General features: G+C 49.6%; 7 protein-coding genes across 7 annotated transcripts; 6 read left to right on the top strand and 1 right to left on the bottom strand.

Moving 5' to 3' along the window:
• Positions 1 to 452: 452 nt before the first annotated feature.
• Positions 453 to 2,760, top strand: N7509_007098 (uncharacterized protein; the record flags this gene model as incomplete). Its single annotated transcript, XM_056631735.1, has 3 exons — positions 453 to 525; positions 582 to 824; positions 914 to 2,760. The coding sequence occupies 3 exons, from the start codon at positions 453 to 455 to the stop codon at positions 2,758 to 2,760; spliced, it is 2,163 nt and encodes a 720-aa protein (XP_056487286.1).
• A 451-nt stretch (positions 2,761 to 3,211) lies between these two features.
• Positions 3,212 to 6,065, top strand: sey1 (dynamin-like GTPase SEY1; the record flags this gene model as incomplete). Its single annotated transcript, XM_056631734.1, has 4 exons — positions 3,212 to 3,357; positions 3,447 to 3,902; positions 3,959 to 5,703; positions 5,764 to 6,065. The coding sequence occupies 4 exons, from the start codon at positions 3,212 to 3,214 to the stop codon at positions 6,063 to 6,065; spliced, it is 2,649 nt and encodes an 882-aa protein (XP_056487285.1).
• Positions 6,066 to 6,978: 913 nt separating this feature from the next.
• On the top strand, positions 6,979 to 8,033 carry N7509_007096 (uncharacterized protein; the record flags this gene model as incomplete). Its single annotated transcript, XM_056631733.1, has 2 exons — positions 6,979 to 7,291; positions 7,381 to 8,033. Coding segments are annotated over 2 exons (966 nt in total), but the record flags the coding sequence as incomplete, so codon positions are not given.
• Positions 8,034 to 8,848: 815 nt separating this feature from the next.
• Positions 8,849 to 10,161, top strand: N7509_007095 (CAZyme family GT90; the record flags this gene model as incomplete). The annotated part of the gene is made up of 2 exons (XM_056631732.1): positions 8,849 to 9,197; positions 9,236 to 10,161. 2 exons carry the CDS (start codon positions 8,849 to 8,851, stop codon positions 10,159 to 10,161), a joined length of 1,275 nt encoding a protein of 424 aa, XP_056487283.1.
• Positions 10,162 to 10,703: 542 nt separating this feature from the next.
• Positions 10,704 to 11,181, top strand: N7509_007094 (uncharacterized protein; the record flags this gene model as incomplete). Its single annotated transcript, XM_056631731.1, has 3 exons — positions 10,704 to 10,821; positions 10,881 to 10,969; positions 11,029 to 11,181. 3 exons carry the CDS (start codon positions 10,704 to 10,706, stop codon positions 11,179 to 11,181), a joined length of 360 nt encoding a protein of 119 aa, XP_056487282.1.
• A 154-nt stretch (positions 11,182 to 11,335) lies between these two features.
• N7509_007093 (kinesin) lies at positions 11,336 to 14,277 on the bottom strand (the record flags this gene model as incomplete). Its single annotated transcript, XM_056631730.1, has 5 exons — positions 11,336 to 13,045; positions 13,232 to 13,565; positions 13,742 to 13,912; positions 13,965 to 14,115; positions 14,187 to 14,277. 5 exons carry the CDS (start codon positions 14,275 to 14,277, stop codon positions 11,336 to 11,338), a joined length of 2,457 nt encoding a protein of 818 aa, XP_056487281.1.
• A 178-nt stretch (positions 14,278 to 14,455) lies between these two features.
• On the top strand, positions 14,456 to 15,326 carry N7509_007092 (uncharacterized protein; the record flags this gene model as incomplete). Its single annotated transcript, XM_056631729.1, has 2 exons — positions 14,456 to 14,886; positions 14,963 to 15,326. The coding sequence occupies 2 exons, from the start codon at positions 14,456 to 14,458 to the stop codon at positions 15,324 to 15,326; spliced, it is 795 nt and encodes a 264-aa protein (XP_056487280.1).
• Between the last annotated feature and the right edge of the window lie 104 nt (positions 15,327 to 15,430).

Here is a 15,430-nt window from a genome sequence, read left to right as displayed (position 1 = left end):
CGATTCTAGTAGTTGATATCCAGGTTGAATTGAGTTCTCTTTGGGTAGTATTTTGAGCTTGCAGAATCAATTTCAATATTGGATTTTATTCCAAGGTCATGTTCGCAAATTGCAGTCAGTACTAAGTAACCTTAAGGCTCTTATAGAACCGAGATTTATACTCGATCATGCCCCCTTATCAACACGCACCTCAAATGGTAAACCCGCATGGGGGTCGCCCCTAGGACTATGGCCTCGTAAGGCTTGCTGCCTCGTCAATTATCCCCCGAAAAATATCTCCGTTCGTTTCGTCTCCTCTCATATAACTCTCCAAGCCTTTTAGTCCATTTGTCTCATGGCCCGAGTGGCCCACTCATGCCCCTCATCCCGTGGACTAGCCTAGTATTCATTTGCTGCTTCTGGCCCTGGCATAGACAGGCGATTCGGTTTTCGTCCAAATAAGAACAGCTGTCATGAGTTCTTGGTCAGACACATGCGGTCCGCCTCGCAAGAGAATGAGGAAAGGGACGAAAAGCTGCATTGAATGTACGTTCGGGATTTTCTCGTGTCACTTGCTTGTTCTATATTGATTTCTAATGTAGGTCGACGGCGGAAGATCCGCTGTACTTACACTGCCGATCACCCTAATGTCTGCAACGAATGTCGTCTTCGAGGGTCCAAATGCGTCGACCAGGAACATAATGAGGATGATCGGAGTATACCACCAGGGTCTGAACAGGGAGAGCAGCGCTACAGTCTCCGGGAGCGGGTGGCTCAGTTGGAGAATGTAGTGCAGGATCTGGTCAAACGATTGGATCAGCAAAGTACTACTGTTAGCTCACCTGGTAAGCGGCAGATTCAAAGCCCATTCCATAAGCTGGAACACTTTCCTCCGGGAACTCACCTTTGCAGATGCTGACTCTATACCCCATAGCTGATAACCCCACAATCAGTAATACGTCTCCCGCCTCGGCCGAGTCGGACAAACTTGGTCCGTCTAGCATTCAGATACAGAATGCCCCAGTCATGCAGCTCTTCGACAATTACCTTGTCAGTCGACAGGAAGACCTATCCAGTAATGATCAATTCGCCGGGATCAGGGACATGTCACCAAAGGCCCGCGCCGTGCGGGCTGAACTTTTATCCTTACTCCCTCCCCAGAAGGACATATGGAAGATCGTCAATGAGGGCTCAAAACTCTGGTGTGTCTGGGAAGAAAGCTTCCCCGAAATACAAAACATCTTTGATCACAAGTGGGATTCTTGCGAAGGCCTTGTGGCTCCCGCCGACATAGGAAAGGCAATTGTATGCCTCTGCATGAGTGCCCTTCAATCCCCAAAAAGTTTTGACTTTAAAAGTCTGCTTGTACCGATTGAACCGGAAGAATTCTCCATTCGTTTAACAGAGGCCGTGGATCGCTTAGTCGTCCGCGATGATGACTTCGCAGCAACGCTACCGGGAATCGAGTGTCAGATGCTCCTGGCCAAATTCCATCTGAACGAAGGTCGCCTTCGAAAGGCGTGGCTGGTCACTCGTAGGGCTATAGAATTTGCCCACTTGGCCGCTATGCATCTGTCAACTCGAACTCGCAGCCCGCTAGACACCCTCTTCGTGAGACGACAGAAGATCTGGTGTTCCTTGAACTGCTCAGATAGATCACTTAGTCTCATTCTCGGGCTACCTTACGGAGTAACCGAAGCGAATTTCTTACCCCAGATTCAGCAACGCCTGAAGGAACATAATGCACCGGCGGAAGAATATCTATTTCGGATCGGTGTGATTTGTGGACACATGGTCGACCGCAATCAGAACCCAGCCGATATGTGCCTTGAGACTACACTGAAATTGGATTCTGAGCTTGATAGTGCATGGAGATCGATGCCTAGCAGCCTTTCTAGCGTTGAGCTTGGCCCCGACGAGCGACAAGAGCAATTCCATGCGCGAATTCCCTTGCAGTTCATGCCAAAGGTATTACGAGCGCTTTTACATTTACCCCTCATGCTGAAATACCCATATGATTCACGATTTGCCTTCTCTCAACGAATGGCAATCAAATCTGCGCGCGAGGCACTGGCGATCTACAAGGTGCTGCGAGCGATGACCCGATCTTATCTGTGCAAGATGATTGATTTCCTTGCTTTCACCATGGGCATGTTGCTCATTGTGCATTTATATGGTGACTCTGATGAGTTTCCGGAACACAATGAGGAAGAGGATGAATCCGACTGGAGATTAGTAGGGGAGGTGGTCGATATTCTTCACCAGGCGAGGCAAGAAAAGGGTGGCTCTGTGGCAGCAGAGTCCTCCAATATTCTGGGCGAAATTTACCGTACAAGATCGCAAGTGCGGGAATTCTCCCCTGTCACCTGCAAAATTACAGTGCCTTACTTTGGAACCATCACCGTGGGTGCTGGAGCTAAGTTCCCTCGACCAGACAATAAAGGGCATCAGGATGATGTCGTGAGCGGTCCATCACCAGAGAGCCTAGCAACCAAACCATCACCGAACCAGCTTTACACCCCGCCACTATCTGTTCCAGAGGGTATGCCTGGGTGCCATTCGGACAACACATTTGGTGCCAATATGCCAGTCCCAAGCGCTCTGGGGATGGGCTGTCCGCCCGAGGCTCTCCCAGGAGACGGTTTCGCAACGACGGCTTTCCCAGGCCCAGAACTCAATGCATTCACGGGGCTATTTGATGATTTCAGTCAATTTTCGTGGCCAGCTCCTAATGTTGACCTGGGATTGGATCATGGATGGAATCTGAATTGGTTTAGTTAGAGCGGCTGGGGATGCTTATACCCATCATCTGTACAGTGTAGAATTTGTGTAACTCTTTTTTAGTGAATGAACCTAAGTCACATAGATCATAAATGTGAACGCAGAGTATAGTAGGGAGAATGAGGACTTCGTGATATAGATACTCGTAGCGTCGCTAGTGGTCAACCGTGGAACGCTGGCGATCATGCAGGGGTTATGTAAGACTGTTTTCCCCAGCAACCCATCAGACCTCGGACCTTTCGATCCTCGTGCAACGGCCTTGTGATCGTTCGGACTGTCTTGTGCTGTTTTCCTTTTACGGAGTACATACTTCCATTTGTATCGGTTCTGCAAGTACTCCGTGCATGCTCCACATCTTCCCCAACCTCCTAGTTCCCGCACTCATCTCCTCTCGCCACCTTCCTACGGTGATCTGTCCCCACCACCACCTCTGAGTGCGATAACCATCACAATGACTGAACGCCCGTCGGGACTGGGCAGGAACCCAACTGCACCCCCTGTCATGGCAAACGGCCACTTTGCAACTGTTGCCGACCAAGGCGATGCCGCCTCCTACGAGCATGGCGTGCAAGCGATTGATGGGGATAAGGAGTTCAAGTATGGCGACACCCGGCTTTCGACAGCTTCATTGCAAGCGCAAAGAGCTCGCAGATTGTGAATCTCGTTACTAACTGCCCATCCTATAGTCCCAACTTATCCAAGTACCTCACCCTCGAAGATGTCACCCCCGCCGGCTTCAACTACCACCTCATCTCCGTGTTTGGATCGCAGTCCACCGGAAAGTCCACTCTGCTCAACCAGCTCTTCGGCACGCAATTCTCCGTCATGTCCGAGATGGAGCGCAGGCAAACAACCAAGGGTATCTGGCTGTCGAAGAACAAGAAGCAGGCTGATTCCGCGACGGCCGATGGCTCGCGGATGGCGGACAACATCCTCGTGATGGATGTGGAAGGTACCGATGGTCGTGAGAGAGGTGAGGACCAGGATTTCGAGCGCAAGAGTGCACTTTTTGCCCTTGCGACGAGTGAGGTCCTCATTGTGAATATTTGGGAGCACCAAGTTGGGTTGTACCAGGGTGCCAACATGGGCCTGCTCAAGACCGTCTTTGAGGTGAACCTGCAATTGTTCCTAAAAGATAAACAGTATGCGGAGACCCTAAATTCCTATCGATGCGCGCTACGTACTAATGGATTCACAGCACCACCCACCGATCCCTACTATTTTTCGTTATTCGTGATTTTATCGGCACCACCCCGCTCAAGAACCTCCAGAAGACATTGCTAGAGGATCTCTCACGACTCTGGGATACTATCTCTAAACCTGCTGGACTGGAAAAATCCACCATCCACGATTACTTTGATTTCCAATTCTACGGCCTCCCGCACAAAGGCTACCAACCGGACCAGTTTGTATCAGAGACCAAGAAGCTAGGTCTGCGTTTCCGTGAAGGACACCGTGATCCCAAGCGGGATGCTCTCAAGGGTGAATTCTCGGAAGAAGGTGTCTTCTTGCCTGAATATCATCGACGTATTCCGGCGGACGGTTTCGCGCACTACGCGGAGGGCATTTGGGACCAAATTGTCAACAATAAGGATCTTGATCTGCCCACTCAGCAGGAACTCCTTGCTCAATTCCGTTGCGACGAGATATTGCGCGAGGTTATGATTGGATTTGACGAGGCTATCATCGCTTTCGAGGACAAGCAAAATGAGGCAGTGCGCCTGGGAGCTCCGGAAGTGCTTGGCGGTCTGGGTGTGGCGATGCGGACAGCACGATCCAAGACAGTCAAGGGCTTTGAGACTGAAGCTAGCCGATACCACAAGGGTGTTTACCAGCGCAAGAAGGCTGAACTGGAGGGTAAGGTTGATACCCGACTTAAGGCTCTTTTCCACGGCCAGATATCCGCTGCGCACAAGTCGGGTATTCGTGATTTCAGTGATGCCGTGACGAACGCTGTCAAGTCTGGTCAGAAGAAGGGCGGCAACTATGACTTTGCGGAGATTGTCAACGAGGAGAGCAAGGTTTCGCTAGAGAAGTTTGAGGCAGTTGCACGTTCAACTGTGGTGGAGAATACCTCCTGGAGCAACTATAAGCAGGAGCTGAAACTCTATGAGAAGGAATTGTCTGAAGTCAGCGCTCGTCTTCGACGCGATGAGATGCGACGCTTGGCTAGCCGTGTCGAACGCTGGGTACAGTCTCGTCTGGGTGAATCCGTGGGGGTTGAATTCAATGGACTTGGTTCTGGACGTGCCGGCGGTGGCGCTCCCGAAGATGGCGACAAGCCCACCGAGAAAGCATTCTGGGATCGTATCTGGAATGTGTTCGTGGAGACTGTCCTGGATGCCGAGCGAAGATTCACGGACCGCGCCAGCAGCTTCGACGCCAGTCTGGAAGAGGTCGATGTGGGACTGTGGCGTCTGCGCCGTAAGTCCTGGGGCGTACTGCGTGCGAAGATTGACGAGGAAATGATCGAGGGTAACTTGCTTCTCAAGCTGCGGGAGAACTTTGAGGACAAGTTCCGATATGACGATGATGGCGTGCCACGCATCTGGCGTCCGACGGACGACATTGAGGGTATCTATACTCGTGCCCGCGAGTCCACCCTCACTTTGATTCCCCTTCTCTCGCGTTTCCGCCTCGCCGAGACATCTGCGGCCCCGCCACTTGATCGATGGATTGGTCACACCCCAAGCACAGCATCTCCTGCCGATGAAGAGGATCTAGCTCCTATCGGCGGTGTCGATGAGGACGAAGGCAAGAGTCTGGAGGAAGAGATGACGATTGTGGGTGATTCCAAGCGTCAGGAGCTCACTGTTCGCTTCAAGAAGGCTGCCGATGGAGTGTATGTCGAAGCCAAGCGGAGTGCCATCGGTGGCATGACTCAAGTGCCGTTGTACTTCTATGGTATCCTGCTGGCATTGGGATGGAACGAGATTATTGCTGGTAAGTCGGGATTCGTCCCATATACTTTGTTGTACCTTTACTGATCCGATTTTGCTTTAGTTCTCCGCAACCCCGCCTATTTCTTCTTGCTGTTTGTGTGCGCCGTTGGTGCCTATATCACCTATCAACTCAATCTGTGGGGTCCTATCCTGAAGATGACCGAGGCAGCATCGCAGCAAGCTCTCGAGGAGGGCAAACGTCGCCTGCGCGAATTTCTCGAGTCTTCCGACACAGGTCGGCAAGCTATGGCCATGTCAGCCTCGGACAGGAATGGCTCTTCGGGCCGGAAGGAAGAGTATGAAATGTCTGACCTGCCCAGCCGTGGCTCAAAGACTAACGACGACGACCTGGATGACTTGTAAATTCTATTTGGTTGCTAGGTTGTTCTCTTATAGGGAATATGCCGCTTGTTATTATTTTCCGGAGTAGATTATGTTATAGCGTCGGCATTGACTTCTCAGCATGACTGCTAAGATGTAATAAAAGAGTTCATGTCTATCGTTTTCTTGTGCATGGAAGTACCCTACGTGGGTCGATCTAGAGTTTAGTAGATTGGGTAACCAGCCTATATGCTGGATCTTGAGCTGGTCACTCGGTGAATGCACACTCCATGCAGGGCTATCGCTTACTTGCCCCTTTGGGAGTTCATATATGAGCTGGAGGGCTGCTAAATGGACCGCCCTTTTTGCTAAATGGACCATGGGCCCTTCTGAATCCAGATTAGAATGTAATCTCTATACAAATTTCGATACACCCAATCTATCTCTAGAGTAGTACTAGTACTGCAAAAGTTTCTGACTCCCTTTTGTCTACCATCAGTTACTGTCTTCTAATAGTTAACAGACTGGTGCCCACCTAGAATAGAATAGATGAGCTACTCTATTCCATCTTAGGTAGGTACTAGTCTGCCATAGGAAGGCGGAGACAAGAGAGGTCAACAAGGGACTAGACACTTTTACAGCGCTAGAGGTAGATTAAGTGTATTCAAAGTTGTATGGAGATTACATACTAAGCTGGATCCAGAAGGGCATATGGTCCATTTAGCAGCCCTCATGAGCTGTGCCCACATATCTGCAATCCCAGTGACGTGGCTGGACCTCACGAAGCGGGCTGCGGGGGAGGGTCATGCCCACGTCAACGGACTTGTTCCGACGTGGGGGGGACCATCGTTCTATTTAGCCGTGCACTACCCCTCGAATTCAAGTTGCTAAAAGTGTCAATGCAGCCGAAATTGATGCTTCATAATTGAATTCTACTTCCTACGTCTCCCATAGCCTAGCCCTGCAGGCCCGAGTTGGTGTATCGCTACGAGTAGCTTATACATATCACGACTTCCCCGCAGTTATCTCTTCACACCATTCCATCACCATGGCCAATCTTCCCAAGTTCGATGATCTTCCTGACAAGCGCCGGTACTGGCCTGCGCCTGCGGGATCGGAGGAAGAAGGTCTAGGAATGCTGCGTCTGCTGACGTCCGAGGTTGTCGCGGACGCAGCACGTACACAGATCCAGACCGGTGAACGGGTGTGTTTGAATTGGGATATTGAGAACTTGACTCCGCCAGGTACATTCAAGTCCCCCCCAGCCGGTATACATTCTATGCCCCGCTCGGGGAAAGAAAAGAATGATGTGTTACAAGCCCTGGATAATGAATCCATTCTGATACAATGATTATAGGATTTGGCCGCAAACCCTTCGAGCACCGCATCAAGTGGGTAGCCGAGGGCATCGCCTTAGACGACGAATACCATTTCAACCCACAACAATCATCCCAGTGGGATGGATTCCGTCACCACAATCAGCCTGCACCCACGCCCGAAAATCCCGAGCGTCGAGTCTTCCACGGCGGCACAACCGCCGAGGAAATCAAAGACACCGACTCCCCCCGGATCGGCATCGGATTCTGGGCCAAGCGAGGCATTGCCGGCCGCGGGGTCCTAATCGACTACGTCTCATACGCAGAGAAGAAAGGAATTCCCCTAAATGCACTCACCCGGCAGACGATTTCCCTAGATGAGGTCCTCGAGATCGCGGCCGAGTCCAACATCACCTTCCAGCATGGTGATATTTTCTTCCTGCGCGTTGGACTACCTGGGACTTGGGCGGGCATGTCGGCTGATGAACGACAGGCGTATAGTGAGCAGTCGATGCCGCAACATGCGGGTATTGAACAGAGTGAGCGGGTGCTTCGGTTTATGTGGGATAATCATTTTGCGGCTGTTGCGTCGGATGCGGTTAGTTTTGAGGTCTTTCCGGCTCGCCAGCCCGAGTTTGATCTGCATCATTATCTGCTCGCTGGGTGGGGGGGTACCTATTGGGGAGATGTTTGATTTGGAGGAGTTAGCGGCGACGTGTCAGCGGCTGGGACGGTGGAGTTTCTTTATATCGAGTAGTCCGTTGAATTGCTCGCGGGGGGTGTCGAGTCCGCCGAACTGTATGGCGATATTCTAGGTACATAGTAGTAGCCCTGGAGGCTATGGCCAATGAAGGAATGAAATATGATGGACAAGTAATTCTGAGCAATTCTAAGAAAAGAATACATCCTCCTTCTACTACTCCTACTACTAAAGTAAATCTTGAACTTTGATACACAGCCGGTGGGGCCAAAAGATGCGGCTCAGCTAATTTTAGTTGGCAGTTATACTACAGATATACTGCAGATATACTGCAGATATATGATAATGGTTATAGTTATAAGTCATGACTTATATAGTATCTGGACTCTAGTAGTAACTTCAAGTTATAGTATACTACTACCAGTATGGGATAAACTACTCTACTCTATACACTCAAGTCAGCACGAGTCCCTGCGCCACGCGACCACAGACGATCATCAGAATGCGCCCCAATGGACCATCACTGGGTTTAAGCCCCCACCGGCCACCTCCATTACTAGTCCTCGTACTGACTTGCCCATCGGGTTTACCGGAGAGTGCGGAGTAACAAAGCTAGTAAGAAGTGCTAGTTTCTCACTAAACTACACAAGGCACAAGGCACTCCGGCAGGCCCCCCCCAGAGTCTCCCCCAGTCCGCGCCCGGGCTTTTTCTTCCCTTTTCCTCTTTTCCTCTTTCTCTTTTCCTCTCACCACCATGTCCCTGTCCTTGTTCCCCAGAATTCCTCCTTCGTTAGGGCCCAGATGGAAGAATGCTGCTTGTTAAACGCCAATTGCTGGTAATCATACCCTGTCTCTTACTGGTCTGGGGCTTTTTTCTCTACATCAGACCGCACCCCCGATCTCCCGTCCAACCGACAAGAACTCCCCTCACCCAACCGCAGAGCCAGCACAGCTTCGATGGGGCCTGGCGATATGAGCGCGACCGGGACAACTTGCTCCTGACTCAGGGTCAGTGTGATTTGGCCTTCCCCGATCTCTTTGCCGATCTCGAGCGTGCCGGTGCTGCACGCGCCGACCGTCCGATCACTCTCGAAGAAATCGACTCGGTACCCCCGCGGAATGGATACATCCGTGCGATGATTTATGACCAACAGGTGAGTCGTTGGTCTGCTACTCTTCGAATTTAACCCTTCCAGGATCTAACCGGTTCTTCCGACAGCTCTATGTAATTGCTAAAGAAGGCGCCATCTGGTCGCGTGAGATTGCGACGCTTTCCGCCATCAACCGGGCCATTCTCACCTCGCCCGAACCACTCCCCAACATCGAATTTGCTTTCAACACCGACGATCATGTCGACAACGCCGCCCAATGGGGTTACACCCGCCGCCCCGAGGACGAACTGGTATGGCTGGTCCCAGATTTCGGGTTCTGGTCTTGGCCAGAGATCAAAGCCGGTTCGATCAAGGAAATCCTCATGGATGTTGAGGGCGCCGAGAAAGACGGAATGACCTGGTCGAAGAAAAACGACAAACTATTATGGCGGGGCACATTAACTCTAGGCCATGACATCCGGAACAAGCTCCTCAGCGTCACTCAGAAGAAACCCTGGGCGGACGTCAAATCTCTCGACCAGGACGGTCAGCAAACCATGCAAGACGAATACCGAACGATGCCGGAATTCTGCGACTACAAATACCTCGCTCAAACGGAAGGTAATACCAACTCCGGCCATCTCAAATACCTACAAATGTGCCGTAGTGTCGTCGTTTCGCACAAGCTAGACTGGATCCAACATCACTCCCACCTCTTGCGCTCTTCGGGTTCCCAGCAGAACTTTGTCGAGGTCGATCGCGATTGGTCAAACCTGGAGAGGAAGATGAAATGGCTGCGCAAGCACGACAAAGATGCCCAGCGCATAGCCGACAATAACGTGGAAACATTCCGCGAGCGTTACCTCACCCAAGCAGCCGAGGTCTGCTACTGGCGCCGTTTGATCCAGGAATGGGCCAAGGCGAGCGACTTCGAACCGGAGTTCTTCACAGAAGAAAATGGCAAGAAGGTCCAAAGGGGATTGAGCGCAGAGACCTTCCTGCTAATGCGCGCTATGGATTGGGAGTCTTAGCATTGTCTTGGGCTGTTTTTTTTATTTCTCTTTCCCACACGGCGCATTTCAAGGAATTATGGGATTTTAACGATACACTCGCTTCATGGGCCATGCAATGCCGGAGTTTTGTATATATAGATCATCTTCGATCTCCAATCGAGATGCATGGAAATATAATCTAAACTATCTACAAATACTTGTGTTCTAGATTTCGGGAAAAGTCACACGACCTATGAGCTGCCTGGGAGGTACCATGGAATGGGCTGCGCGGTAGTCGCCACCTCCACAGCACACTTTCCAGGTTGATATCACCAACCAATGCCCTCTCGTGGCTCAACAAATGACATTCAGGACCCGCGCGGTGATTCGTCTCCTAGCTCCTGGATCATTAGGATCTCAATTTCGCCGCAGATTGTCAGATGATTGACATCATCATCACCTCCCAGCTTAAGAGCTACTAAGCTTTATTAAAACGACCCCCAGAGACTACCTGTACTAATTCCTCGCCTACTAGCTCATCTCAACCTGCACACCATAACTGATCTACTAGTACTTGCATCATGTACGCTGCTCTAATCAAACGTCAACTCACAAGGCCATCAGCCGTCCGCGTCAGCAGACTGGCACAGGCATCTATTCATGAGAAATCTCAGCCCAACGCCAAGGGCAACGAAGAATGTATGGCTCAGAATACCACTCGAGATGCCAGGTATAAAGCTAATACTTGATGATCTAAGTTTTCATCAACACTACATTCCCCGATGACTACGAAGGATCTCCTTTGAAGCCAGACCTCGATAAAAAGCAAGCGGCCACAAGTGACCAGGTTCGTCTACGTCCAAATACGTTGATGCTTATCGGCAGGTGATAACATTCGGTTTTCAGGGTACTACTGAGCAGCATAGGGCCGATATTTATGATAGTCTGTGGGGGAAGGAATCAGGTGGCGTGGCGAAGGAGACGAAGCAAAAAAAGGAGACGACGGCCCGAGATGAGGCCCTTGAGACTGAACATGAACCTGAACTTGATGAAATGTAATGTTGAGTGTGGCTCTTGATGAAGTTTGAGCTTTTGAGCACAATTATGTTCCTATCGTAACTTGAAGATGCAAATTAAGTTTTACTTGCGCTTGTATTGTATTGTAGAAGTTGACAAATCGAACCGGCGTTTGTTTCTTATGATGAGTCTCTGGTTATGTGGCATCAGTTTCCATCGGTGCAGCCCCAATATCCAATCTAGGAGTTTGCCACAGCTGTAATTGCTTGGACGATTCCTTGGTGTCGGGATGATCAACACCCAAAACTTTGGCCTGCTTATCTCGGCATTCTGTCATCTTATCCATGGCTTCTAGATCTTTCCCTTGCCTCTTTAAGCTCAAGGACAAATTATACAAAGAGGTTAGTGTCTTTGGATGTTCTGCACCGGAGCTGAGGCTTCTGGCCTCGAATATTTGATACCGGAGCGACGAGGCTTTTTGAAATTCCTCCATCTTGTCGTATAGACATACCAACCCCCAAATAGAATTGATTACCTGGAAGCCTAGAGGTCCCCGGAATTCTTTGAAGCTCTCAATAACCTGGCATTTAATGGTTTCGGATTCTTGATATCGACCCTGTTCAACCAAAATTTCAGATAAACTTTCTCTGCATTCCAGAACATTGAAATGCGCAGCTCCCCAAACTTTCGTTTTGGTCTCGAGTAATTGTTGAGTGAGGACTTCAGCCTCTTGATATTTGCCAATGTCGACATAAATCTCAGATAGGTTTTCTGCGTATGTGATAGTCTTCGGATGGTCAGACCCGTGGATTTCTTTGTGCGTCTCGAGCACTTGACAGGCGAGCGTTTCGGCCTCTTCATACCTTCCTCTCATATGGTGAATCATGGACAAGTATCCTGCACTATTGAGAGTTTTAGGATGATGAGGCCCCAGAGCTTTGTTGCAAATGTCGAATGCCTCAATTCCGAGAGACTCGGCTACTTCTAGTAGACGAGGATCAGGGTAGAAACCTGAATCTACCATGCTCGTTGCAGTAGCAAGAGTGGCTGGATCTTCTGGGCCAAATTGTTTCTTGTAGATTTCGATAATATTTCTTTCAAGGGCAACGGCTTCTTGAAATCGGCGTTGTTCGCGATAGGTCCACAGTAGTTTCTGCATACTTGCAGCAACCGAAAGATCATCGTTACCAAATTGAATTTCTCTGATTTGGAGCTCCTTGAGTTGCAACGTTTCAGCTTCCTGGAACCGGCCCTTCCTGTAGTATGCTGTTGCCAGCTCCCTCTTGACGTCGAGCGTAAATATGTGCTCTTTCCCATATATCTTCATCATGTCTCTATGCACTCTCTCGAGCATGTCTATGGATCTTTGCCATTGTCCGCGTCTCCCGTAGATCAAAGATAGCACAATTGCACCCCCAGGATCCATATCGCCAAGGCTTTCTTTCTTAGCATTCATGGATTCCATAGCCATCTCTTCTAGACGAGTGCCTTCGTCTTGAAAATATCCATACTGAGCGGCTTTATAAAGAAGTGAAGCCCAACGAGATAGAGCAAGTCTTGGCAGAGGTTTTTGTAACAAAGCGGATTGAACATGAGGGAATAGAGATCGACACAAGGGCCAATCTTCATCATTAGCCCATCCAGGAAACTCGCTGTCCAACTTTTCAACAAACACGGACTTCCATTTTTCAAGTTCGCCGTTAGCTGCGAGCCATTTTTGCATTGATAGTTGCACCAGTCGATGCATCTCAAATGACGATGAGTCTTGGCCCATTGAGACCAAGCAATAGTCCCTCAGCATCATGATGTCGTGCTCAATGTCAAACACAATGTTGGTGGCACCACTTTCCTTCGAATCTTCGCGGGAGTCGTGTTTGCTTGCAGAAGATGATCTTCTGCTATGAAACTTCAAATTGAACCATTCTCAGATTTTCCGCTTTTCTCTTTTGCGTGGTATCTGTTCCTGGGGTATTTGCTTTTGGAGAACCGCCTCTGGGATTCCCTGTCGATCAAAGAGGCTCATCAGAGAAAGTAGGTCTGCAGCAGATGGCTGCGTTTGCCGAATATGCTCAAATGATAACGACCAGGTTACCAAAATCGAGTTTTTGGCATCCATATCTCGATGGATATTACCCACATCGTAATCAAGAAGTTTCAATTTTTGTGAATCGCTGCTTTGGAAATCTTCAAGATATTGAGCGACGAAACAACGGGAAGCTGGATGTCTGATATAGGCCGCTGCTTGTACGATCGCCAACGGCATAAATTCAAGAGTCTCCGTCAGTTTCATGATATCGTCCTGGGTGGCAACCCCCTGTTCTGTTTGGTACCCGAGTTTGGCCTTCATCAAAGCTGAAGCGTCGAGACTATCCATGGGATTAACCTCGATTAAATTTCGTTCGTCGACAAATCTGAGAGCGACTGCTCTACTTCGAGTTGTTATGATTATTGAGCCATTTGAACTGCATGGAAGAAAGCCGAGAGGCCGTTGCTGGTGCGCAGCCTGGTTCTTTGCAACTCGCGAAAAAACTGATCGTCGTCAACATTATCGAGAATCAAAATCCATTTTCTCTTCTCGACTTGTAGCCAGTCTGTGACTAACGATACAACGCTGGCTTTGGGGTCCCGGTAGCCAGGAATTTTGGCTTGGTAGGCGATCGCTCTGTAACTCTGTTCGAACCGGGCTGCATTACTCGCGTGGACCCAGAATACCCAGGTATTCGCTGACCTCTCACGGACGCGATAGGAGTATTCGATGGCTAGTTGGGACTTTCTAGTTTGCTGTCAGCATTAATCACTCGGGTAGAGTTTCATGTTTATCTCACCCAACACCGCCCATCCCAACAAGAGCCAGCCTCGATGGTCGCACAATACATTTCTCCTCGACTTGCTCAAGGATAGTTCCGCGGTCGACGAAGTCTACGTCACGGAGGAAAGGAACCGTGGAAAGAGGCTCGGAAGGGGTCTCAGGGCGCTCTGGAGCCGCGATGTGGGGAATTAGATTCGCCCCCTCACTATCAACGCAACAGGGCACCTGGTTGACTTACCGGGTGGCAACTGGATCTGATTGATGGGAGCATTATTGACCCCGACCTGGATTCCAGCATTCAGTTCTCCAAAAGATATCGTGGAAGCCATTCTTGCGATATTCATTCAGTTGCGCCAGGCTGCTACAGAAGACGATGTGAGACTGCGCAGCTGGCCAATCATGTGCTTGCTGGCTGCGCCCCGCGCTAACTGGGCTGATATGCAGCCAAACTTGCCGGCCTCTTTTCTCAACGTCTCTGCTCCCAGAAATTCATCGCAATTTGCCATCATGGCCGATCCTCTGAGCCTGGTCTCTGGTATTGCTGGTGTTGTTATACCTGCTCTGCATGGTATGCGATTGCTTCTCCGGGATTTGCAGGATATAAAGGACGCCCCGAAGAACGTGCAGGATCTCAAGAATGAGCTTTCCTTGGTAGACGGAGCCCTTTCGTCTCTTCAAGATATTGAGCCCGAAGACCTAGATTCCCTTGGTCCAAGTGTGGGAGACAACATTAAATCAACAGTCAAAGTCTGTTCCACGGCTTGTGACAAATTTCGAGCAGACCTCCAGCGATGGACTCGCCATTCTCAAGACAAAAAGCTTTCATGGAGAGATAGATCAACTATTGGATTTTGGAAACAAGACGATATCAAATCTATACAGGGCAAGCTCCATAACTGCCAGGTCAATATAACTTCGGTTGTTAGTACAGCGACACTGTAAGATGGCCTGTCATAAAGTACTCTCGTTTCTCAATCGGTTATACTAATTCAAGATATGAAAATACAGTTACAGCTCATTCCATCATGTTAAGATTACGCAAGAGATCCGAAAAACACTATCTTTAAAGGAAGATGAGCTAAAAGCTGTCACTCAAAGTACGGTTCGGCAGCGAGGCCAAGTGGAGCTCCAGCTGGAAAGCCTGAGTATTCAAGACCCCAAGCCTGAGGAGACAGCCAAAAATCTTCAGGAAGAGCAAAGATACCTAGAAGAATCACAGAAACTTCTGGGTGAGCTTTTAGCGAAGATCCAAGAAGCTGCAAAGCCGCAAGCCACACCTGTGGTCAATGTTACCTTCGGCAGCCAAAACTCAGGCCTACAAATTGCCACAAACAATGCTCCCATGAGTGGGTTCGTCTTTGGAGGAAGAGGTGAATAAGTTCGACTTTGAAATTCTCCTCATATTAGTATAGGATATATCATTCAGCGCAATGGAGCCCGGAAACTTTGACTAGAAACAATCTATCCTTGGTCCACAAAGAA

The sequence above is a fragment of the Penicillium cosmopolitanum genome (genome assembly GCF_028827165.1).
Source record: "Penicillium cosmopolitanum strain IBT 29677 chromosome Unknown utg000008l:1.0-4398992.0:1.0-4402845.0, whole genome shotgun sequence".
In the NCBI taxonomy this organism is placed as follows: Eukaryota; Fungi; Ascomycota; class Eurotiomycetes; order Eurotiales; family Aspergillaceae; genus Penicillium; species Penicillium cosmopolitanum.
The sequence above is the reverse complement of the archived record's forward strand: the minus strand, read 5'-3'. Positions and strand labels throughout refer to the sequence as shown.